Source organism: Periplaneta americana, chromosome 16 (assembly GCF_040183065.1).
Source record: "Periplaneta americana isolate PAMFEO1 chromosome 16, P.americana_PAMFEO1_priV1, whole genome shotgun sequence".
Taxonomy (NCBI): Eukaryota; Metazoa; Arthropoda; class Insecta; order Blattodea; family Blattidae; genus Periplaneta; species Periplaneta americana.
In genome coordinates this window covers 149,402,337-149,429,854 of record NC_091132.1, presented here as the reverse complement: position 1 = coordinate 149,429,854, position 27,518 = coordinate 149,402,337, and the positions used below count along the sequence as shown (strand labels likewise).

At 35.8% G+C, this 27,518-nt stretch overlaps 1 protein-coding gene and 1 non-coding gene across 5 annotated transcripts in view; one reads left to right on the top strand and one right to left on the bottom strand.

Annotated features, from left to right (window-relative positions):
* The window catches only part of LOC138691298 (pre-piRNA 3'-exonuclease trimmer-like), a 355,843-nt gene that overhangs the window by 217,054 nt on the left and 111,271 nt on the right, over positions 1-27,518 (top strand). For all 4 annotated transcript variants that reach the window (XM_069813142.1, XM_069813140.1, XM_069813143.1 and 1 more), the window contains one exon: positions 15,584-15,672. In XM_069813142.1, the coding sequence (XP_069669243.1) occupies positions 15,584-15,672 (89 nt within the window). The remainder of the gene's footprint in view (positions 1-15,583; positions 15,673-27,518) is intronic.
* TRNAS-GCU (transfer RNA serine (anticodon GCU)) lies at positions 10,742-10,814 on the bottom strand. The gene has a single exon. It is a non-coding gene; the product is annotated as a tRNA-Ser (tRNA).

Genomic DNA, 27,518 nt, shown 5'->3' with positions numbered 1-27,518 from the left:
ATTATAGTTTACATTATAAACAAGAATAAAATTATCAACAGGAAACACAAAAATAGGAATCCTTTCATTTACTGTTTATTGAAAGCCACTGGCTGAATCATAAAACCTTACACAGGTACACTCAGAACTTGCTAAGCAAGGTTCACATACTCTTTGCGCATTGATTTTTCCTTCTGTTCTTCCCTCTGTATCCTTCAATCTGACATGTCTTGCGAACGTTGTTCTGGGGAGGAATTCTTTCAGGAAGAGGGGCTATTTGTCTAGTGGTTACATATCTAGCTGCGAATTCTTCCCCCATCTTTAATGTGAACTGGCACCAGGAAATTTTGTCACCTGTTACTTTCTTGTACAGAATGTATGCATTGATTGCGGCCAGGTCAAGCACATTGAAAAGAAAAAAATTATACGAGTACATAGGCCATCTACGACACCAATATTTCACAGTGTAAAGTCGAGCCATATGATCTATGTCAACACCACACTTAGTTTCATTATAGAACATCACTGTTTCAGATAGCTTTTTTTGATGCTGGTCCTTGATGTTAACTGTGTTGTGTATTGGGCTCAATAGGAGCACATTCTTGTTATTTTTACAATGATAGGAGGTTAGGGTCATGTCACCTGACTTGTAAATAGTGGTACTGTGCAAGGACAATGTAGGCACTTGTGTTTCAAATTTTCTCCATGACATTTTGCCATGAAAAATGTGTCGCATGTAATATTTCTTCCCTTAGAAAGGTAGGGCGCTGCCAGACACATTATAACATGCTTTGCTAGCATCTACATCTCTTCCAAGGTAAGGAAAACCGTTCACCAAGTATTTAGAGTATATATCAACAGCCAGCCAAAACTTTATTCCAAACTTGTCTTGTTTGCTGTCCAAGTACTGTATGAATGGGCAGCGAGCCTTTCAAGGGAACAACTGTTCATCCACAGTGATGTTTTCACTTGGTTTGTAACATAGCAAGCAATGAAGGAATTCCATATAGGAGTAGCAGCTGCAAAGCGGTCTGTTTGTAATCTTTAAAACCGTGTGGCATTCTCGTCAAATCGGAGAAATCTCAAAATTTCACTAAACTGATTTCTACTCATGGTGTTGCGAAAAAATGCTGGTCCCCAAACCTGCGAGCATAATAATTTTCGGGGAAAATATTTTGCCCCATATACTCTTCTCACATACATAAGAGTAATATTAGCTTCCAATGCTTCAATACTAATGGTCCAGCTGTCGTCTTATAATTCCTGACGTGCTCTGTTTTCAGTACATCTTTTATATTCAGAAGCATGCTGTCATCAATTAAGAGTTTCCATGCGCTCGATGGCCTGTAGGTCCGGGGGCTTCTGTCGCGATATTCTGTCGTGCTCTTCTTCCAGGTGCAGCTTGTGGAGGAATAAGTCTTGTGTCCCATCAGCAGCAATCTCAACACTTCCTAGGACAGGATTGTTTGTGATCTGAGGATAATGTCGTCCTCGTCCTCTGTCACGGCCACCTCTAGTAGTTGGCATGTTAGGAGCCAGTGGTAATAAAGCAACTGAAAACATAAATTCATTAATTAAATGCTTTTGTATTAGAGACATAATTCCATCCAGAAAATAGTGTTACAGAGATTTTTTCATATTGCTGCTGTGATAATTCGAATTAAAGAAACATACTGTTTACAAAAAATATCGTGATGAAAATAATAATAATAATAATAATAATAATAATAATAATAATAATAATAGTAATAATAATAATAATAATTATTATTATTATTATTATTATTATTATTATTATTACTATTATTTTCATCACGATATTTTTGTAAATAGTATGTTTCTTCAATTCGAATTATCACAGCAGCAATATGAAAAAAAAAAACTTGGACTCTCACTTTGAGAGAAGAACATTGGTTAAGGGTGTTTGAGAATTAGGTGCTTAGGAAAATATTTGGGGCTAAGAGGGATGAAGTTACAGGAGAATGGAGAAAGTTACACAACACAGAACTGCACGCATTGTATTCTTAACCTGACATAATTAGGAACGTTAAATCCAGATGTTTGAGATGGGCAGGGATGTAACATGTATGGGCGAATCCAGAAATGCATATAGTGTGTTAGTTGGGAGGCCGGAGGGAAACAGACCTTTAGGGAGACCGAGACGTAGATGGGAGGATAATATTAAAATGGATTTGAGGGAGGTGGGATATGATGATAGAGAATGGATTAATCTTGCTCAGGCTAGGAACCAATGGCGGGCTTATGTGAGGGCGGCAATGAACCTCCGGGTTCCTTAAAAGCCAGAAAGTAAGTAAATAAGTAATAATAATAATAATAATAATAGCAGCAATAATAAGTAAGAAAAATAATAATAATAATAATAATAATAATAATAATAAAACAATGAAACCTGTCTAAAGCGGCCATCTGAAGTTACCTTGTAAAATGGCCGTTTTATCAGGTGGCCGCTTGATTAAGGTTGCGGTTTTTTATGAATCAGCATGAAAATACTACATTTCATTGATTTTTTAATACTGTGCCTGTACGACAATCATGCATATTAATGTTAGTCTCTTCCATTTTTGCAACTAGCCTTTCCTAAACTCGCTTGCAGTACCTCAGTTGAAATTACTGAATAATACCTTGATCAAGGGGCTGGAGGTGTGATGTCGTATTTGGGGAAGAAACATCAATTTCCCGGATCACATTGCGATTTTGTCATTTAATCTTGGAATTGAAATCGCATAGCTAATTCTCAAACAATGATGATGTCATCCAAGCTTTATTGTTGGCAGTCCGCTTCACCCCCAATAAACCCATGTCAGCATTTTTCAAACATCTCGGTTTCAATGATTTTCCTATCATTAAGAGTGGTTCTTTTTCTCCTGCAGCATTACAACAAAAGAGCAGGGTTATTCTGTGTTTTGCCCATTTTCCCCCTTTACACTCTTTTTTTCTTAAAACTTAAAGTTTTGTTAGGGAGGGCCCTGAAAAGAAAACCAGTTTCGTGAACATTGTAAATGTCTCTGAGTTCATATTCCGCAAGAATTGAAGGCAGTCTATTTTTTCCATTCTTCAATAACATTGGTTGCAATGTCACCTTCTTCACCAGACACAGAACGAAATGCAATGTTATGCCGTTTTCTAAAGCACTTTAATCACCCATTACTAGCAACAAAATTGCTTACATTGAGTTCTTTGGCAATTTCAGGAACTTTTTCTTGAATCATAGGCCCATTTACTGGCAATTTCTTCGCCCTCGCAAACTTGAACCATTCGTAAACGAAATCATTCACATTACTAAACATAGATTCTCTCTTCCTTTTTTGGCCACCACACATATTTTTCTCCCATTCTTGTAATATTTCATCTTTATTCTTAATTATACTGTTTATTTGTGTCCTTCCACATTTGAATGTTTCTGCAATTTTTCTCACAGATGTTCCCTTCTCACTTTCTTCAATCATTTTTCGTCTCACCTCTAAACTTAACACCACTCTAGATTTATTGTTAGACATGATTTCTCTGTCAAACTAACTTCACAGTTACTCTGAATCAACTGAATGAAAAGAAGAAAAATTCGTAAAAGCTGGTCCAAATAGAGAAAGATACAAAGAGGAGAAAAAAAATAATCGAATGCTTAACTACTGACCTAAAACATGCTATGACATTTTCGATAGAAAAGGTCCGTGTTTCAATCCTTTAAAAACTAGTAAGAATTTATAGCTGTGCAAGGTCGGAGTGGAAAGTGACAAAAGAGTCATAAAACAGTAACCAACTAACCCCAAGATATGGAGGGTGTACTGTTGTACACTTAGCTATTGTCCTCGAGATATTGCTTCCCATCCTCTAACCATTGAAAAAATAGGTCAGACAGTATCCTTGAAAAGATTTTTTGTTGGACAGTGACTGTTATAGACAGGTTCCAATCCAAATAGACCCCGGTCGCTGGCCGGCTCATGAAGTGGCCGCTAAATAAAGAGAGAATTTGTATTGATCTTATGGAAAATCCAATTGGTTCCAGAAAAAAATGGCCTTTTGGCCAGGTGGCCATTTAAAATGAAGTGACCGCAAAGGCAGGTTTCACTGCAATAATAATAATAATAATAATAATAATAATAATAATAATAAATTATGTAGCTTACCTCTTGTAGATGAAGTATGAGCTGACTGTTCTGGTTACTCGTATCTTGCCTCACATTATCCGATGAATCACCTGAAGAGTCACCTCTGCTAGGAACGTAATCTGCATCTTTATCAGCGACGTCTGTACCTATATTTTCACATAATTTGTCGATTTTGTCAATTTCACACAGATTACGGGGATCTTCACATTCTAATTCGTTATCAGACATAGTAATCAAATAGTCAAATAACGTTTGTCTCCAGAGGCTGCCATTGGGAAACTGAATTTTCGTCGACGAAAACAGCGCGCACATGTCAAAACAACACAATGAGAGAGCAATATTTTATTTTTAGATACTGACAAAGGACTGCCAAAGAGTCATAAACCTCTCGCAGAGGTCGAAATGAAGTGAGGAGCTCCAAAACAAAACCCGTTAAGTCCACAAATAATAAATTTTCAGAAAAGACGAAAAACTTCTACCGCTTAAACTTGTGCATAAAAAAATTAAAAGAAACCACTGTTGTGAAAAGGACTGTTTCTTGATAACAAAATGACTAGCGCTGAAAATCAGTTGCATCTAAATTATGAATAATCGCAACTTTAAAAAAAAATGATCGGACTTAACTTGTTTTGTTCCATACAGGTGGACAAAATGGTTTTTGAAACGGAAGCTAACGAAATACAAGTAGGAAATCAAGTTTACTAAAGCAAAATTAACTCTTACCAGTACATGTTACAGTGATTGTTAATGAACTAATGGTCCAAGATTTATGACTATTATGTTTTATTCATCTTCACAAGTAAATCAAAACACAAAAGAAATTGCTATATTATTCCAAAATCTTCTTCCTTATCAAGACAATCACATCTTCCATTTTCCTCTTCATTCTGTGTCATTTTTCTGATAATCAACAATGTTTGCATAAAACTGTTGTTTTCGCATGTTCCTCCACTCATCTCTAAACCTTTGTTTCAACAAACAGTCCATAACAGCCTTCTTTGCAGTTTTTACATTACCTGGGCAAAATGGTATGTTCAAGGGCTGAGTTATATCTTTCACGTGACAACCTCTCTTTAACAATGATTTCGAACATCTAGAATGATAATGTCGATATGATACATTCATTGCTACATTTACATTCGTTTTTACCTGCCTTATTGTCTTCGTCAGACGTATTGTTTTCATAGTACTGATCCCTTCCAACTTATAAACTTTGGAGATAAATGCCTTGAAGTCTTGAAGTCCCCAGAGCGGAAACTTTGTCCACATTACGACAGAAATTGTGGTAGTCTTTAGACATAAATATTTCAGAGTCACTTCGCAATGCTTTTTCTATTATGCCAAACGCCCTACCTGTTGGGAGGACCTCGACTAAGAAAAGTCATACATATGAACATATGTCTTTCACAGATTGCGGTGATTTTGCAGAAGCCACCACTAGAGAGCATGTACAAGAATGGAATTTCGATTTTGGCCTTCACACTCGTCTGGAACTAGCCTTTTAGTGGAGACAGCTTCATCAAAATTCTGTTTGCTAAGAAAATTTGTAAGAGCTGAAACTACTTCTTTTGCTTCTCGGCTTCCCTGATTTTCAGTTCAGCAGTAAAAGTTAGGGGATTTGTTCTCAACATGTGTAATACAGAATGCGCAGAAACTAATCTGTCTAACATACTTATTGGTAGTTTCGGCCACAACTGAACCTGTTGTAAATCGAAACAAAGTGTGTCAAAATTTTGTGGATTTTCTTTCAAAATTTTGTAGAATTTCTTTGCTCTGATTTTGTGGGCGATGAGTGCAGCACGAATTTCTTCCTTTTCTTACCACTGACGGATGATTGCACTTCATGATTCATTCTTGCACAATATCTACCTGTGTCGGTAGCAGGTGTACCAAACTCCAAGTTGAATTCAGTGGAAAAGATGTTGTAAAAGAACAACCATTTTACTTTGAAAGAGTCTGACACACTGGAATTATAAATTTTGTGTAGTTTGCTTATACTGAGATTTGAAAGAAGGTACAATGTCCTACTTATTCCGCGAGAGTAGTGGCTTTCGCATGTTTTCAAGTTTGACATAAATGTAATAACAGATCGTCTCTTTTTGAGACCGTTTTGACCTACGATCGTCACCCATTCTTTCCTTAGTGGGCTTTCCAGCCAGTATGTTGGATGCTATAATGTTAATAATAATAATAAAATAATAATAATAATAATAATAATAATAATAATAATAATAATTTTTTTATCTGGTTATAGTCACTGTAACAACTTGGTTATATCGCGACATAACCACTTTTAACGTTGAATTGAGTGTCTTTAGGGTAATATCTTTGATGTGCTGTGGATTTCAGAAACTTAAAATCCACCACTTGGGCTGGGTTTGACCACGCACCCTTGAGTTCAGTGGCGGGCACGCTACCAATGTGCTACCCAGATCGGAAATAATATTTTTGAGATGCTTACAAATGCATAAATTATTATGTACGCTATCATGAACATGATTACTACATTCAAAAACCCTCTTACCATATATTTTACAACAAGACTGTTCAATTTTTCGAAATAGTGTTTTCGTTGATGTCGCCTCTTCGTGGATGAAACAGACATCAATGAAGCAAGAAGCCTGTCTTATTTCACTTTGTTGTAATGTACATAAACCCTTTTTCTGGACTTTATAAAACTATATGCGGGGATCGAACAGCATTTGAAGCACTCTTCCTTGTGACTACTGGGAGGTTCAAATTCCATGATACCATAATCCTTGTCATTATAATATCTAGAATAAAATTATGGAGTCGTATATTCATGACATTTTTACCAACATTTTAACTCAGGACCACATTGTTTTCATTTAATTTACAGTGGAGATTTAATTAAATATTGTACCTGGCTTCATATTCTTTCTTTCGCCTTGTCTCCGACATTCTTTTCCTCTTTCTGGACCTTGAAGATCCCTCTAAGACAGACACACTTCCCTCCATGGCACCTACTACTAGAACACTATTGCGAGACTGCATTATTTTCTACTGCTTAAAAATATACGTTTTATACACCAACAATGATGCCATTACAGTAACATTGATATGCCTCCAGCAAAATTGTGACCCAAAGAAGACCTGCTTAAAAATATTCACTCTTCTGAAAATACCAGTAATTTACATAGTAGAGAAGTAGAATGAATATTTCAGTGTGTAAACAAAATGAGTACTACTTTATTTCTTTAAATTGTGTAAAAACAATACACGTGAATGGTAAACTAACATAAATCTCTGTTCTGGTTATTATTTATTAATAATAAAAAAAACTCGTTCCAGCACACAGTGTGCAATTTTCCTAATCAGGTGGACAAAAATAAAATTTCGAATTGTTTAGTTAAGCATAGATGAATATGAATCCATGTTCTTTAACATTTGGAGAATGTTGTGAGAAATCACTGTTTTATCAACAGAAAGCTACTGTATTTTTAGAAGAGTATGAACATGAGTTCTCTCTGAAACTTCTCGCTCGTGTTCAGTCATAGACAGAGAGGCTTACTATGTGGGTGAAAAAGAGCCGATTGTTAGCGATTTATTATGTTGTGGGATATGGAATCTGTTCAGATAGGTACATTCTTACTAAAATAACCTCAGTTTCAAATTTATGAAGTATTTAAGTTCTCCGAATATAATGTGAGTTTTAGTATAGCTGGTCACGTCCGGTTACAACAGTTCTTTTATCATTTAATACAGCAGAATTTATAGTGTTAAATCCTTGTTCTAAAGTTTGCGCGTTTCTGTGCATTTATCAGTTATTTTATTAATTGTTTCCAGTGGTGGCAACTATTCCATGTTTAGCTTAAAAGCAGAAAAGAATAATGGAATAAGGAAGTTTTTAATCACTGTCTGAGTGTCTTAGGCTTGCAGAATTATTCACATGACATTGAACATCAGGTTAAAAATACATTGGACACATTTTTATCTAACCTTAGCAAATGCACCATGGATCAGAACGCAAATCTAGTAGCAGGACAAAATTAAAAACTTCTCTGCATTCTAATGGATTGTTATGAAACTTTGTACAGGCCTTACAGGTGGTACATATTTTTTGTGTATAAATTCTGATAATGTTTCCATAAGAAAATCTACCCCTTTATAGCGGGTACATTTAGACAGATTTATTAATAACATCTTGTCTATCTAAGAGATTTTTATGAAACATTGCATGGAAGTTACGATAGCATATATTTTGTGTGTACAAATTATATTTACGGTTCCATAAGAGGAACTATTCCTTTGTAGGTGTACATTTAAACAAAATTAATAACTTCCCTCCTATCTAATAGATTTTATGAAACTTTATACAGAAGTTACAAGTCGAATATATTTTTCGTCTACAAAGTCTGATTATGTTTCTATAAGAGGACTGCATCTTTATAGTGATGCATTTAGACAAAATTAATAACTTCTCGCCTATGTATTATATTTTTATGAAACTTTCTACAATTAGGCTTACAGGTAGCATACTGATGTTTTCAGAGTTTGTACACAAAAGTATATGCTACCTGTAGGCCTAACTTCCGTACAGTGTTTAATTAAAATCCGTTAGACAGGCGAGAAATTATTAATTTTGTCTAAAACCACCCCTATGAGAGGCAGTTCCTCTTACACAAACGTAATCAGAATTTGTACAGAAAAAATATATGCTACCTATAAGATCTGTACGTTTCATAACAAACCGTTAGAATTCAGAGAAGTTATTCATTTTGTCCAGCTAGATTTACGTTTTTGCAGACTGTGACGGCTTCGGGTTCGAACTCAGGACCTCCAGTTCTATGCACTGGGCACTCTACTACTGAGCTATGACGAAGTTCAATCCACAGCACCGGATCGAATTCTTCTCCTTTGGTATTTTTCCCTTTTTGACCTACTCCATGTTAGACATTACGTCATCATATAGAAGCGCACTCATTTGATTGATTTGGATGGCCGGGAACCAACAGTTATGTACAATTGGATGAATATCTGTGTGATGATATTATTAATTTTTGATCCCACAGAATTAAAGGGAAAAAACAAAAGGAGAAGAGTTCGATCCAGTGCTGTGAATTGGACCTCAGAGTATTTCACTGGTAGACTGCCCAGTGCATAGAACTGGGGGTCCTGGGTTCGAACCCCAGCGCCGGAGCGAACACGCATTCTGGTTGCAACAGTCACCTTCACAACATGTGTTTTCTGCGTATTTTCACTGGAATAAACAGATATGGTACATTCTGTGAATATGAGGAGTTAATTGAATAAGTTAGGAAGTATACATGCTTGTGGAACAAAGCCCTAGATCATATTTGTATGCTTTTATTGCATATAAATCCCCATAACAATACGTAAATATATTTTTAGCTTTCATCTGAGCCCAAGACTAACTAATATGAATTATTATAACTGGAGATAGTTTGATCGAAGAAAGTGGTGCTCGCGATTTTTCGAAAATTTTGTAATTTAATATCTGCGGAATTATTGATTCTTATAGAGATGAATATAAATATAGACGGGTTACATTTATTTTAGTGTTAAACATGCCCTACAATTTAAAAAAAAATCAGAATTAGCAATGTCAAATCTTGATCTTTTGGCATGAAATGGCTCTTCTGCTAAAACAAGAAAATAAAATAGAATAGCTTCACTCCATTATATAATAATAATAATAATAATAATAATAATAATAATAATAATAAATTTAAACACCACTATGATATTCTTTTCATTCATCTGACTTTCAAAGTAAGTCAGTAGTGTTCAATCGGCATGGATGTTATTTATGTAATATAAATATATTAATCAAATTCCTAAACTCACGATTTACTCAAAAACCTTAAGCGATGGAAATATTTTGTAAACACATTTGAAATTAACTCAAAGATTTCACATGAAAATCCGCTGTTAACAGACGAAAGTTTGTCACTCTGCATGCAGAATATTGTTCTCCAAGCAAAAACACTCGTTTAACTCACTGTAAATCGGTAACCAGTAAAGATTTTGAGTTGCGACAATGTTAAAAAGTAATTTCCATTTGTTTTCAACATTTTGCTCACTTTGACGCCCCCATATGAAGTGAAAAATAAAAAATTTTGCCGCTGACCAACTTTTGAAGATGTAAATGTCTATTTTGAAGTTAGTATTTTTTCCCCTGACTTAAAAAAAATATATATATATTTTGATTTTGAATTCTTTTATCTGCTTTCATTACACACTAACCTATCAATCATACAAATTACTGTGCGATTGACTATCATAAACACTATGACATGAAATGTTTTAATGAAGTTGGAAATATTGTTTTTTTGTCTCTTTGCTGCAACCGGTAGACAGAAGAGTTTCGTAAAACCATAGCTTTCTGTGTGGCCACTGGATGTAGCGAACATAGCGAACAAAACAAACAAAGCAAACATCGCGTACATAGCTTAGCGCTCTGTGTGGCCTCAGGATAACAGGTACAGTGAGCCATCTAATGAGGTTAACTGGGCCATTATTAACTACATGACATAAGATATAAGTAAGAAGGTTTAGGATATTATCAGAAATGACAAAGAACACTATACAAATCAGGCTTTCAGGTAGTAGCTCCCTGTAAAGCAGGTTTGAATAATTTCAAGAAAAAATTGTTCTGGAGCCGGGTATCGATCCCGGGACCCTTCACTTAGCGCGCGAACGCTCTACCGACTGAGCTACCCCAGAAAGGAAAAATTGTGATGGTGTCGTGTATAGTTCCTGGGGTAGCTCAGTCGGTAAAGCGTTTGCGCGCTAAGCGAAGGGCCCCGGGATCGATACCCGGCTCCGGAACAATTTTTCCTTGAAATTAGACAAAGAACACTGTTACTACAACATGTCAATAATAAAAATTGTCATAATGTCAAATTGTTAAAATCTTCAAAATAAATCTTTTAGTGACTGATATGCTTATTGAGTTTAACTTTAAAAAAATCTGAGGTTTATGCCTATGTGTAGCCTACATTGCCAATTAAGAAACAACTGTATTATAATTCACATTAAAATTCCTTTACCCTGGTCATTTTATAATCCAGAATGGTAGGCCTACATATGATTATTAAGTGAACAAAACTAATACAATGTAAAGTCACTTAGATCATAATTGAATGATAGCATATTTGCATAGTGAGCAGGATTTAAATGAACAGAATTGAGCAACTTCAAAACATCATCACTTCTTGGTACAAAACAAGTTTCATCTATTGGTTTAAACTTCATTGTTCTACTCAACCATTTAAAAAGTGTTACCTTAGCTCATCCTTTAGTACCTATATAAATAATTTAAAGTTGTACACTCTCACAACCATGAAGTTCCCAAGAGAATAAACCACATCATTGTTGAAGATGAATCATCATAGAGAAGAGATTCTGTTGATTCTTCAGATTCCTCAAAGTGAAGTAACTTTCTTGTTGTCTTTTCTCTTTTTTCACTTTTAGAATATTTCACTACAAGAGCACTGGATATCTTCTTTTTTCCTTTTCTGTTAATCGTGCTTCTTCATCTAGATGGTTTTTGACTGGTGTGTCGTCAGAATCTTTGATTTTGTTTTCTTATTCCGGTTTCTCTTTCGAATTGGAGCTTTGGGATGGGGTTATATGTCTTCTGGAGATGCGAACTGCACATCATTGTTACCCGAAACACAGCAATGCTTACTTGTTTCTAGATCTGTTCGCTGCTGCTCTTCACAACTGTTCTGCATCATCAGCAATAGAAGTAGAAGATAAATTTGTTATGGTATCAGGAGCAGTAGAAGTGGAAGGTAAATCTACTATAACATCAGGTCTAGTGGACATAATTCGATCGATCAGATACACTAGAAAAAAGTCTTCAGGTCCAAAAATACTGTATCTCTATTTAACCTTCCAGTTGTTGTGTGTAGACTGTTGCTCCACTGATAATTATTAATATGGTTTTTCGAGTACTTGTCCTTCACAGTTTCTTACCAATTTTCATGGTTTTCAACAATCGACATTTCATTATTGATACAAATTTTAAACTCTGCACTCGCATTTGTTTTTATATATATATATATATATATATAATCTCTCCCATGTGTTGCTGTGACAAAGACGAAACTCGTGCAAAAATATTTTGGCTACAGGGAATATTGTCTCTTATCTTTCACATAATTATGATAGTAATGGTTGGATGATTTCGCACATAATTTTTTTGAAGATATAACTTTTTCATGATTGTAAATAAATTTAAGCCCCTTTATTTGCTTGCAAAAGCGACTACTTGGTGGCAGTAACTTACAGCGACTACTATAGGGTACTGATTCAATACCACTTGCTCTAAAAACATTACAGATATTTCTTGTAGTAAAGCCAAAGGGGAATGATCTACCAACCAGTCCGGCAAATTGTGATTGATTTCCCAATGCTTGCCATAAGGTCACAACCTGCTGTATTGTAGAATTTCTTGAAAGGAGCAAAAACTCCCAAATGAAGAGGTTGAACTATGTGGCTGCAGTGAGGGGGGAAGAGTAAGCAAAATGATTTTATTATTTTCTGCATAAGATATCGCAGATATGCTTGTGTGGCTTTCGTGGTTATCTAAAATCATGAGTTCTGAATATTTTGTTCGTCTTTCATGTTCAACAAAGTGTTGCAGAACAGGTAAAAATAATTCACTGTTCATCCACCTTGAAATTATGGCTCTACCGCCAGAGCCAAGTGGGGCATTAAACAGCATATGATCTTTAAAGTGTAGGTCTACCCTTGGGAACACAAGAAATGGAGGCACTGCTTTTCCTGTGACACTAATTATTGCAACCATTGTGAGCAGAGTACTTCTTTCAGAAGAGGTAGCTTGACTGACAGCCCTAGAACCAGTTTGGGCTAATGCTTTTGGTGGTTTCTGTACAGTGATAACAGTGGTATCATCTAAATTGTATATGTCCTGTGCTTCAAACTTGTATTAATTTTCTTTAACGGAAATCTAATTTTCACATTCGCCTCTCTAAAACATGTAGCCTATGCTAAGCTTATCTGTTTGGGGGCGTAATGATAGTCTATTTCGTTTCATTAATGCCCTAAGGCATTTCAACCCAGCCATGTTTTCCACTTCCCAGTTTATCGGTACAGATTTACCACTTCTGTTTTCACATTCCAAACATCGTGCTCTTATAGTGGTTACACCATAATGTATGTTTTATGCAGTAGTAATAGCTGGCAAGTTATTTGTCTTCAATCTCTGTGAAAATTTTTAAATGTTCATTTGATGATCATTAACACTATCAATGCCCAACTTCAGTGCCTTTTCAACATGTCATTCAAGGCTGCTCTTGGAATATCTTGTGTTTTTTTTTTTTTTAATTTATGTAATTTCGTCATGCAGATGTAGATAGACTGCGTTTTTCAACAATTCTTATGATAATCTCGGTGATTTGTGGTCCGTGTTCTTATTCTTGGCATAATGAATCCTACAAATGAAATAATAACAATAATTGTAGTTTACATAGCTTATACTGTAAATGTAAAACTCATTTTGAATGAAGTTAAGTGGGCCACCAAATATGTGGCTCACTTAACTCCAGATGTATCTTTGAAATATATTTGGTCGTAAGACAACCTTCAACAATTGAACAAAATGTAATGGAGAGCTTAAATGATACTGTTTTCAACAACTTAACGATCATATTATAGCGGCAGTCCGAACATTCCAGTCGTGTCTAGGCCGTGTCGAGGAGTTTCACGCGTGTCTGGGGAGAAAGGAGGCATGCGGGTAAGAAGGTGGGGGCTTGGGCTTTGGCGGATGATGAAGCAGGGCACGGCAAGGGAAGCTATGGGCCCGGCGCAGAGTGAAGGGGACGGACGTAAAGAGAAACGTCCAGAAACAGATTGTTCCCGAAGATCGAAGGTATGAGAACGTGTGATGTAGTAAATAAAAGTGCGAGCAGCCTTCGAGTTGAGTTCTGTCAGTCGGCTGCGAGAGAGCCAGTCAGTTTGTGAATCAGCAGCGAGTGAGCAAGGAAGCCAGCCTTCGAGACAGGGGTTCGACGTGCAGTGAACTTGAGTAACTGTGGCAGCATCCAGGTGGAAGCAATGCTTCCGGAAGTCTTGGATTCGACGTGCAGTGAACTTGAGTAACTGTGGCAGCATCCAGGCGGAAGCAACGCGTCCGAAAGTCTTGGGTTCGACGTGCAGTGAACTTTATCTGAAAGTCTTGGGTTCGACATACCATGAACTTAAGTGAGTGAGCTAGAAGAATTAGCCAGGGCGAACGAACTGTGAACTGAGAACTGACAGTTTTGTTTTGTAAATAGTGCTTTGTGAACATTAGTTGAGATTAGGAGTACATTGTTGTTCATCTCAATAATACACGTGAATTGTCATTGTCGTTCGGTGGAGTGCAATAACGACTACTGAGTTGCTGTGTTGAGTGAAATACCCATTGTTGACGGTTGTGAGATTCAAGTTTGAAGTAAACCTCACATTGTTGTTGAAAATAAAAAAATTACAATATATAATTGACACCTCTAAACTAATAATAGAGCATAAATAAAAGACGACAAAAAATACCTTCATCCAAAGTATTTAAGAAATAACTAATAACTCGGTAATTACCTGCATCAACCGTCAAAAAATAACTGAGCAAATATTGTGTTGCCAACTTAAGATAGCTAAATCCTTCCAGATTCAAATTTACCTCCCTTGTTTATTTTAGTGGCATGGTTCACCTAACCTTAATGACGAGTTAACTTAATTCTACCCTATTTGGTTACATAATAAAGAATTATACTTTATGAAACAGAATGTGTATCTAATGATGTGTCATCTTCGTGACACCATTTATTTTGTAAGTTCTGGAAAAAATGGAAGTAGAGGGGGGGGGGGGGGACAAAGCGGAAGAGAATACAAAGATGAACAATGATAAAAGATGGAGTAGATGCAGGTGAAGCAGAAGAGCCAAATAGCTTCTAGTGTAGTCTTGGGGGAAGAAGTTTAGTGAGACTTGTGATGCCAATTGCACTTGGGCTTGGGTTCAAATCCCTCTTGGGCCGTTCACATGGTTGTTTTTTGCCTGTAGTTTTCCTCAGCTGTAAGGCGAATACTAGATAATTGCAATGATTAATACTCAGATTCATCTTGGAAAATATTATCTTGCCATTATCATATATTATATATTCTCTGTTCTGTTCCACTCTTCCATTGCCATTACCAGTTCCATCAACACTAGATAACCTAATATGTAATATAGCATTGTTAACGATTCAAAAAGAGGGGCAAAATTGGGTAAATAAGATTGGAGGGAACTAGGAAAAGGGGAAGAGGAGAAGGAGCAGGAAAAAAGAGCAGTAGCAAGAGGAGCAGGATGGAGAGAAAAGAGAACATGCACCTAAGTTGAAAAGTTGTTTAAGATTTTTTGCAGTCTCAGAATAATGAATAATTCAAGTAGTGACGAAGTACAGTTTGAAATATTTCGTTATGGATTCCTTTACTGTTTATTTCAGGTAGCTGAACTGTTCGCTAAGTTTGGTGCTGTGGACGTGAAGCCCTTTTCTAGATACAGAGCACTTGTAGCAGTGGGAAACCATGGGAGGTAAGTGAAAATTATATTTTCTCCTAAGCTGCATTATTTCCATACTTTAAAGGAATAGTCTGCATTCTTCATTACTTACAAAATAGCTTATTGTGTAATGGAGCATTAATAAAGAGATTAGACTGATCCACGTAAGCATTTCATTTATTAAGTCTGTCATGTGTTAAATAATGAAGCATCATTTTAATCATATGGTATATTCAGTAGTTTCACAAATATTCAGAAATAAAAACTTTCATATTTCGCTTTTGAAATTATTGATAGTTACAAACATTAATGTTTCGTGGCAGAAACTATGGGCTATGCTTAAATGGTTGATGTGAAATATCTCCATATAATATGGTCCATTCTCTCCTAGAACATACTAGTCTCCCAGTAATTCCATTTCCGAAGTGGGGAAATGTGCAAGCCCGAATTCTCTACTGCTGATAGCAAACTGATGGTTCAAAAAGATAACTAGCGAAGTTTAGCTTTGCATACATACAGTAAGAAATGGCACATGAATGTTTTCCACAATCCTCTCACTGAGAGTCAGAGTTCTTTTATGTGTTGTAAATGTATGTACAGTTACGGAAGAAAAAACTGGCCGATGAACAGCAAAACTCGTAATGTTACTTATGCCGGTTTTGTTGTGAGTATCGCAGTACAGAGTGTCTAAGAGGAATACTGTTTACTTCCCCTCGAAATTGCTGTACTAGGAGAGAAAGGCTTTCCTACTGTTTCTGTTCACATTCTATAAAGTTGAAACTCTCGTGTTTTTGTCGATGTTCAGAAATTTGTTATTTAATTGTTTTTACCGTTGCAGGTATGAGGAATGTTACCGATTTCATTATCAACTCCTCTGTTCGTCTCTCTTTACTCTATAGACATACGGTACTTCGTTTATTTATGGTTTATTATTACTTTAATCTCTTCCTGGCAAAACATACGACGAAGAGTAAACAAAACTGAGATAAATACAATGCATACGAACTTAGTGGTAAGATGATATAGACGTGAACAGTTAGATAAAGTAGAATAAATATAAATTGATTAAGGTAACCCAATACAAATTATATAAGTGAACATTCAGTTAAATTGAAATAAATAAATACCTATAAATTACTTTCGGTAAACAATTAGTAATAATGAGGGAAGAGAAACACAAATAGATTTGTTAGTTAGAAATAATTTTTGTGCAATTTAGGAAAACGTTTGATTATATAAGTGATTCTAGTGTTTACTAGAACCTATTTATTTATTCTATTATTAAACCAACAGTGTTTATTTTTGTTCTAAAAAAAGAAAAGAAAAATATACATTCCTGAAGTAAAATAATTAATACTGAATGTTCTTTATATCACAAATTAAAATGTTCTTCTACCTATGTAATTCTAGTTTCTTCTGGACTTAATAGCCTGTCCATAAACCATTGACATTGATCACTGCATTCATTCTTCTACTTACAGAATTAACACTGCTTTGGATATAGGCCTACTGTATCTATCTGACAATGCAACATCATCTCAAACATCTGCAACGAGATTCCACAATTCGTCTGCAATCCTAGGATACCGACTCTGTAGTTAACACCGCGTTACACTTCCGTACACACATTTTCTATGGAATTTAAATCAGGACTTCTTGGCACCCATGGAACCTCTCAACATCGTCCCTGTGAATGTTGAACCATCGCTGCACGGCAACGCATGTGTGTACCGAAGACAAGTCATGTTGGAATTTTATTTTGTTTTCGGGCTTAAACACTAGGTAGCATCACATTTTCCAGTATATTGGTGTACTGATACTCATTCATATGCCCATGAATCCTCCATAGTGCACCGCTACCATAACCAGAAATTCATACAACACCGACATGGACAAACAACCACTGCATTGTCTCTGGACCACATATTCAGGGTCAAATCTCTTGGATTGTTTCGGTCGATATACGTGCACTGGCCTGCTATAGTTCATAAACACATCATCCAAAAATATGACCTTTTTCCATTGATAGTTGTATGAATTTGACAAAATGTGACACGTTCAATCCGATGGTCTTCAGTCAGAACTTCCTTCACTGCTGTTCTTCTCAGCACAACAATGGCACTATTGGCCTTTTACTATCGCTCTGTTGGAAGCAGGAAATTCCCTGTCGGCCACAAATATTTTAGAAGTATAAAATGAAAGCACCTCGAACGTTCTATTAACATAAGATCTTGTTGTGGTGTTGATGCCTTGGATCTTCCGCTACCAGGTTTACGAGTTATGTAACCTCGCTCTTGATACTGCGCCCACCACCTGGACGCTGTTCTAGTCGCAATTCCATAGCGTTCTCCAGCTCGAGCCATGCTAAATCGGCCTTCCTCGATCAGTGCAATTACTTTGGCTTTGATGCCCATATCTATGGAACTGAAATACTAATGATGATTTTCGAAGTGGTTGTGGCTATTTATAGACAAAATCTGTTAGTAGGGCTGGAAAGGGTCACGTGCCTAGGACTCTAGAAAGTACACGAAATATACATTAGTCATAAACCATAAACATAGTATGCCTGTAGAGTGAAGAGAGACGAACAGAGGGGATGAAAATAACATTAACAACATTCCTCATACCTGCAATGGCAAAACCAATGGCAAAACAACTTTCTGTATGTTGACTGAAACACAACAAACGTTGCAAATATACACATAGGCTCAGTGCCAGATTCAGGCCTAGGTAACTTAGACATTTGCCTAGGGCGGCAATTTCCAGGGGGTGGCATTTTCTCTCTCTCTTTCTCTCCCTTTTTGATTTTTATTTTACAATGAAATTTATTTTTAAAACACATGTTGGTAAATCTTTTCTGAAGTTTCTTCTTAAACACCTTGTGGAAGTCAGATATTGTTTTGTTATCACATTGTCGCGGTCGTGGCAAGAGTGAAAGGAAAGTGTGCAGCTGCATAGTTATATTGTAATGCCGGTATCACATTATTATACTATGAAACTACTTAAATTTAATTGCTTGTATGAACAAGAATGCAGTGTTGAAAATCAAATTGCATATTGTTGTTTATTAGCTATTTATCGCTATGAATAGTAACCACAACTCTCAGTTACATTCACAATATAATAGTCTATATCAGCGTTTCTCAAACTATGGTCCTTGGACCACCTGTGTCCCCGAGGTCTGCCCTTGTGGTTCTTCAAAAAAGGACAGAAGAAAAAATCAAATTCAAACGAATTGCGTATCACACTATCTGAAAATCTCAGAGTTTGGAAATGACACATGACAGTCACCTTTTACTTTTACTCCCAGTACTGACATTTTATGAAATTTATTACCTACCTGTCTACCGAATTCCCACTCTACTCTCAGCAAAAAAAGAGGGATTTAAAGCACTATGAACATAGTGTTTCTCGCCATCTTTTCCCTGCACATCAGCTGACGACATGTGTCTAAGTACATTGGCATATCTTCCAGATATATTCTCAAAACTAAACAAACTAAAAAATCTCTCTCTGCAAGGTAATTCTTTGATTGTATGAGAAAAAAGTGTTCGGGAGGAAACTTGGTTTGTGGGTCAGATCCGTAAAACAGAGGATTTTTTTCATTATTTTCAACCCTACAGTCTTCTTTGATTGAAAATGATTTCGTTATTGGAAAAAAAATTATGCAATGACATTCGTTCGCATCTGGAAACTCTGAGGTCACAATTTGAAACTTATTTACCATATAAATATGACGAATTTTCATGGGTTCGTGATCCCTTGATATTGAAAATAACAAACTTTCATTGAGTGAAAGAGAACAGTTAATTGAACTCTCGACTTAAAATGAAATTCCAAGCGGAAGGTATGGTTAATTTGTGGACCTCAACACAAGTGAAAAGAGAATGGGTAGTAAGAATAAAGCTTAAGTACTTTCTCAAGGTTTATACTTTTGAGTATGAGCACTTCCTGTGATTATATACTCGTAACCACTAGAACATACTCATATTTGTAAGAATAAAGACATTCTACCTAGCGTGAATATATACTCATCTCTACAGCCTTCTTGATCATTTAAAAGTTAGTATGTACTCATGTTATCTATCCTCTTTGACCACATTGCACCGTGATGCTCAGTTTTTTTTTTTCTTTTTTTATTTTTATAGACTTTCACATGCTATCCGCATGCTGTAGTGGTTTGTGTTTTGCTTTTTATAAATAAATAAGTAAGTAAACAAATAAACAAATAAATAAGTAAATAAATAAATGAATAAATAAATAAACATGAAAAAGAGAGTGAATCAGATAAGTGACGTTAATAAACAGGAAACAAGAAAATAGTACTGGGAAATCGTCATTACGGGATGTTGGATAGCGATTACAATCCATTTCTAGAATTCCAGTTATGCTAATTCTATTTTTTATTATAGAGAGTTATAATTATAATTTAAAGTTACAAGTAATTGCATTTTGCAATTCAAATTTTACAAAATAAACTGTAGGCTAATTGTTAATTATATTTAACAATACAATCTAACCTTATAATTTGATAGCCATTCATATTTTTTAGGTTATGTTTTTTTATGAAGACCAAATACGTGTTTAACCAATTTCACATTCACTTTTGTGAAGCGATAAAGGCTTCTGGAGTTCACGTCTTTTTCTATATTTTTCCATGAGGTACTACATCGTTCATAAATTCTGCCATTTTTTTTTATTTAACTTTAAACTGAACACAAATCAACAAATACTCAGAATTGAGCCTGCTACAAACCATACTCAGAATAACATGAGAACGAACTTATAAATGTGAGAATATACTAGCTTTTATTCTTATCAAGCTTGAGTATATATTCTGTACAAGATGGACACTTGAGTGTATTCTACTATGCTTCCATGTTATGAGTATGTAATCAAAAATGAGTAGGTACTCAAATGTTTTTATTCTTACTAACAAGAGTATATACTAAAAAAAAAAAAAGTCCAGTATATACTATATACTCATGTTTATTCTTACCACGGAATATAGTGAACTGTACACTGGTGCTTTACAGTTTATAATTCAGTTTGCTTTTACGTATCTGTATGAGAAAGGGTTTTCATCACTAACTCTAATAAAAACAAAGTACCGAAATCGACTCATATGTAACGATCTCTGCTTGCTTGCTTGAGCTTGCTTGCTTGCTTGAGCTTGCTTGCTTGCTTGAGCTTGCTTGCTTGCTTGAGCTTGCTTGCTTGCTTAAGCTTGCTTGCTTGCTTAAGCTTGCTTGCTTGCTTGCTTGCTTAAGCTTGCTTGCTTGCTTGCTTAAGCTTGCTTGCTTGCTTAAGCTTGCTTGCTTGCTTGCTTGCTTGCTTGCTTAAGCTTGCTTGCTTGCTTGCTTGCTTGCTTGCTTGCTCGCTTGCTCGCTCGCTCGCTCGCTTGCAAACTCTAATACCTTGATTTATTAAAAATCGAAAATGAATTTTTTTCTATTAACATTAACTTAATTCATTAATACTAATATAGAGTTAAACGAATTAAATTGATTTTAATAATTAATTCAGTTTTAAAATATACTGGTATTAAAATATGCTACAAAAATTAAAAATTTGCTTTCAAAGGGAACAAGAGTAAGGTGGTCCTCGGAACTGTTCTGACTTAAAAAAGTGGTCCTCACTTCAAAAAAGTTTGAGAAACACTGGCTTATATCATCAACAATACTATTTAATCACTTTTCAGTATGTTCACTATATAATTCGATTTGAAAGGTTTATTCTGTAAAGAGTTGGAGTTTATTTTTCAATTTATTTTATACTCCTGTCGAAGTAATAATTATACACCAACAGAAACAATGCTTAAAAATAAACCACAGCCTGCCTTTCAAAAATCAGTTTTGTTTCAACAGTGAATAAGTTTGAGTATTATGTTTCTTTGCTTCGAGTCTGATATGGTTCGTCAGATCGATTTTGATAATACCATCATTGCTTTCTCTGTGAAGAAAGTCCGAAGGAAGTCTTTATAATTCACAAGTAAGATGCTTGTATTTTGATTCCAGTAATTTATCTGTTTTCTGAATTGTAACATTTCATTTAAAAATAACTTTAACTGAACGTCACCTGTATAATAGCTGTCCATAAACTGTTTGTGGGATTTGGGGACGGCAAAATCTAGCACTGCCTAGGAGCGGCACTATACCTAACTAAGGCCCTGCATAACCTACAGAATACTGTAGAACAGTGATCATCAATTCGCGTCTGAATGGGCACGGGCAGTGCTTGGCTCCTGCGTGCTTACTGTACCGGGCAAAGGACCGGTTTGTAATGTTGCGTTGTAGTGAAAAGAGGCGGTTCTTGCCCTTCATTCAAACAAGAGATGTGAGGAGCAGAAAACACTTCAAAACGTAGCCCACACTCAAGAAATACAATTTACAGATGCATTATACAACTCACAGTAACGAATGTGGCAGATACGAAGAGAAGAGAGTGTAGCATTAATTCAACAATTGAAGGAAAATGAGCTAGAAATTGTTTAAGATCACAATGTTAGTAAATCGGCTGTGCGGCTCAGTTATAAAATTTCACTTGTAATAGTACGATATTAGAAACCTTTTAAAGATTGAAAATTTGAAGACTGTTTAATTACAACTGAAGAACTTTTCTCAAGTGTAGGAGTTTGAATCTATCAGTTTGTCTCCTTCCACCATGATGCATCCCATCCAAGGTCTAGCAGAGGACATTCAGGTGCAACTAGTAATTATTTGTCGGTCTGTCATTTGTTGTTCATTGGCAGTAGATGAAAATATTTATGTAAGTGATAATCCCCAACTAGTGATTTTTGTAAGAGGCGATATTGAAAACCTTCAGTTTAAGGAGAGCTCTTATATATTGTTCTCATAAAGGATATTACTACTGGTTCCGATATTTTCATGTAGAGGCTGTAGAAATTATTTTGGACTTCCTTGGAATAAACTTATATCCTTGGCAACCAATGGTGCTCCTTCCATAGTCGGAAGTAAAACGGGTGTAATAAGGAATCTAAGGGACGAAGTGAAAAGCGTTAATGTATCCCATGAAGTTATTTCTATTCACTGCATTATACACCAACAGAATTCATGTGCAAAACAAATCAAAATGTTGTTATAGAAGTAGTCGAGTTGGAAAAACCACCAACACAATTATATCGAAAAGTCTGGCTCATTGTCAATTTAAGTTTTTCTTGATGAATGCAATAGCGAGTATGTCGATCTGTGATATTATAGTAAAGTACGGTGACTAAGTCGTGGCAAATTATTGAATAGGTTCTTTGAACTGAGGGAGGAAACATCATCGTTCACGGAGAAAGAAGAAAAGTCTGTATCATAAGTGAAAAATGAAAAAATGGATTTGTGAACTTGCCTTCTTAATGGAATTATCTGAATGCTTTAAATTGTTGTCTACAAGGTAACAACAAGATTATTACACAGTTATGACAGAGTGAAGACGTTTAATATAAACCATCTCTAATTATGGAACATTAGCTTAACTAAAAGGATAAGTTACAGCACATTTTTCAATATTAACAACGATATAGGCATACTAGTTTCTTAAGACTTTGGATTTCGAAGAATATATTCACACATCATGACGATCTGCGCCAGGAATTTGATTCGAGATTTAAAGACTAGGAAAATTTTCAATTTGATTTTCGATTAGTATTTGTAATTAGAACATATTGATTTACTTTACGATAGTGAATTGAAGGATAAATATCAAAACAAAAGAAGTTATCTGACTTTTATATGAAATTTTCATGTCTTAGATTTCCCCGATTGTACAGACATCCATTTTCGGATTCACGTATCTGTGCGAACAGTAATTTTTTTCCTATGATGAAGATAAACAAGCCATGTCATGGAAGCCAATTATCAGATGACAACTTAAAATGTGCTGTCACATTATGCACTATACAAACAATAGTTCCAATCGTTGAGAAATTGCTGAGGGAAAAGAGAACTAAACAAATCCCGAAAAATCAGTGCTAATGCCAGTGTTGAGTGGACTGAATGGAGTTAAATTTCTGCATTACTATTCCTAGGATTTTTATGTGTTCTGTTCAACATTTTCCTTAATAGAAGCAGTTTACACATTTACAGTAATTGTCATGCATTACCTGAATAATTGACATGAAATGTGTATTACATTTCTAAAAGTAATTATAAATTTATTAACTTCTAACTTTGTTGAAAATAGGCTACAATGTTTTTTTTTTTGTTTTGTTTTGTTTTGTTTTTTTTTTTTTTCAAATTGCTTAAGATAGTTTATTTAGTTATTTCTATTCAGCCTGTATCTTTTTTCATCACAGAACAATCATAAACCTATGCAGTAAATTCATATTGTGGTCCCGCCACTGAACGTCTTACCTGCCCTGTTACGACTTTCCGCGGGCGAGCGGGCAAGGCTTGATGACGACACAGTGCTCTGAGTTGGGGTCCACTGCTCTATACTGTGAAAATCACAACAAAACCGGCATAAGTAACATTACGAGTTTTGCTGCACATCGGCCAGTTTTTTCTTCCATGACTGTACATAAGCCATATTTAAAACTCCTATGTCCCTTAAAAATCCATTGTCCTCGACAGTTTAGAATCCATAAATGTCGGAAGTAATTGGTAGCGAATGGACTATCAGGGCTGGCACAGTGCTGAAATAAAGATATAAAGTATTTAGCTGAAATTTGGTAATGTAGTAGGCTATCGTTTGCACTGTGAAGGAACTTATAATTTCCTGGAGCTGTAGATTTGTTAAACTGGAAGTAAGTGGAAATTATGTTTTTCTGCTAAGCTGCATTATTTACATTCTTTAGAGAAATACTCTGCATTCTTCATTACTTACAAAATAGCTTATTGTGTTATGGAGCATTAATAGAAAGATTAGGCTGATCCACGGGAAAGTTCATATTTTATGTTAATCTGGTTGGTGTTAAAAATTAGATATTAAGCCTGCCACAATCGCACAGTCCTGTTTATGAATTCATTTGTGCAGTCTTTTGTTGTAATGGGTGGGTGGATGGATGGATGGGTACGGTATTCTGTATTGTCAGTAGACTTGTAACATAAGTGTCTGACATTGTCCGTGGAATAAACTACAGTACATACAACAGAACTAAGTACAAATTAAGTACAATACACAGTTATAAATCATCCAAATTATATAGACATTTTCTAATCAAATACGTTTTTAATTCTGCTTTAAATTTAGAGCTTCTATATTGTTTAATATCAACTGGTAGTCTATTATACAACAGTAGACCCTGTACATACAGGCTATACTTTTATCAGATGTTTTTTACTAAAACCTTCTATGAAATAATCATTATTGTGTATAGTGTAATCTTGGTGAATGTTGTTTTTTTTATACTTTCATTTTTTATTCGAAGAAGAATAGCTTTATATGCATACAGTGAATATAATGTAACTCTTTTATTATTTACAAATGTTGTTTTGCATGTTTCCGCAGGTTTCAGCGTAAATATAATCCTTATACATTTTTTTTTTTTGCAAGCTAAATTATCTGATGGTGTGAATTTTTTATGCAGTTCCCCATATTTCTGTATCATCTCATATGATAAGTATGAATATATCACTCTATAATATACTTGGATCAACAAGTTTAGATCACTGAAGCTTTTTAAATAATTTAGCATAGTGGTTCGCAAAGTGTACTCTGTGAATCCCTGGAGATCCGCTAACACTTATCAGAGGATCCATGGTTGTTGATATATATTTTGAAATAAATAACATATTATAATACTACTGTTTTTCTCGACGCGATTCTTCAGTACTGTACTGGACTGTACTTCTGAAAGTTGTATATCAGCAAGGGAGGTGACCAGATCTCACTCTTGCGTGAGCTGGCCTTCGAGCTGTTGTAAAAATAGGACTATCTCTTTCAGTTAAGATAGTCAGTTCTATTGAAAAATTTTGTCTGCTTGGCGAAGGTGACGAGTTATTAGTTAGTTCTTATCTGCTTGGTGTGTGTGAATGTTTGCAGTTTTTTTCTCTCTAGACCAACACTGTAAGAGTAAGTATTTGTAAATGTGATCGGAGACTGAATGTTTTAATTTTATTGTAACATAAATTGGATTTGCAATAGAATAACTCTTCTTGGGTTCTCAGCCAGGTGAGTTGGATATTTGCTTCCAAGCTTTCGATGCCTAGCTCTGTCATCTTCTTCAGGAAATGAAGTGACGTGGGACCATGTCTAGCAGTATATATGTATACGTCAGTAGGGTTTCCTGCTGCGGGCCAATCAGCAGCTAGTTCCTAGTCCCGACCACCTGCCACATTCTGGTTGGTCGAAGAGGTGGCCAATCAGGAGTTAGTTTCTGATCCCGACTGCCTGCCGTGTGCTGGTGGTCGAAACATGTTGATGGCAGGTTTCCATGCTGTACTCAGCTGTAGGCCCCGTCTCATTTGAAATTATTGCCATCTAGCTGGATTTCGATGGCATTGTGCAATAGTGTAACACAGTCTGGAAATGAGCCACAAGATAGATTTCGGCACCACCACCATCTTGAACAAGACATCAGATTATTGGGACCTGGTCATCGAGAAAGCAAGTTTTGAGATTAGCAAATATGGTCTACTGTCAGAATTTTTTGTACATACGCATGTAAGATCATTAGTTATTTTAAATCTAAAAAAGTATTCACCAAACTTGCTATGGACCGTTCTAATAACAGTGATGTTAAGGTTTAAAAATCAATTTAGTGTTTAATCTACTTTTCACACTATGAAAATAAGATTGTTAGATTTTCATTCATAGTACTTTCCCACTCCCTCTCCCACAGGTGAAGACTTAGTTCCCGCTTTATAGTGCTCATAGGTGTTCTAGTACTTAATGATGCTGCATGTGGAATTCAAGAAGTTAGGTCCTTTTATGATATTATAACTTTTATTTTCAACAACAATGTGAGTTTTATTCAAACTTGAATCTCACACCCGTCAACAATGGGTATTCCACTCAACACAGCAACACAGTAGTCGTTATTGCACTCCACAGCCGACAATTACAATTCATGAGATTATTGAGAAGAACAATGTACTCATATATTGGTACGTTTAACCTAAGGTCCCGGGTTCGATGCCCGGCCCCGGAACAATTTTTTCCTCGAAATTATTCAATGTACTCCTAATTTCAACTAATGTTCACAAAGCACTATGTACAAAACAAAACTGTCAGTTCCCAGTTCGTTCGCCTTGGCTAGTTCTTCTCGCTCACTCACTCAAGTTCATTGTATGTCTAACCCAAGACTTCCATATAGTTCACTGCACTTCGAACCGAAGACTTCTGGATACGCTGCACTCGCCTGGACGCTGCCACAGTTGCGGTCCTCCTTACGTCGAACTCTGGTCTCGAAGGCTGGCTTCCTTGCTCGCTCGCTGCTGATTCACTCACTCAACTAAACTGACACACACCAAGGCTGCTCGCTCCTTTTATTTATTTAATAACACGTTCTCGATCATTCTGTTCGCGAACTTTCTGGGCCTCCACATGTTTCCTTACTCCTATCTCCTCCGCTCCCCACAGGCTCCCTTTGCCACGCTGCGCTTCATCATCTGCTGAAGCCCGAGCCCCCGCCTTCCTGCCCGCTCGTCTTCTTTCTCCCCAGACGCGCGCGAAACTCCCGACGCGACCAAACACGACTAGAATGTTCGGCCTGCCGCCACAATATAGTGGAAGTGTATCTTTTCTTCAGTCATAGTATTGAAAGAAGGGAACATTGATATCTTTTTATACCTTAAAAAAAACTTTACCCAATACGTTGGTCTTCGAGATACCAGTCTGTTAAAGCCTGCGTTATGCTTTTGTCGATGTACTTAAGGCTCTGTCAAAATTAATATTGATATCTAAAAACAAGGAAGAAAAATAACAAGCTG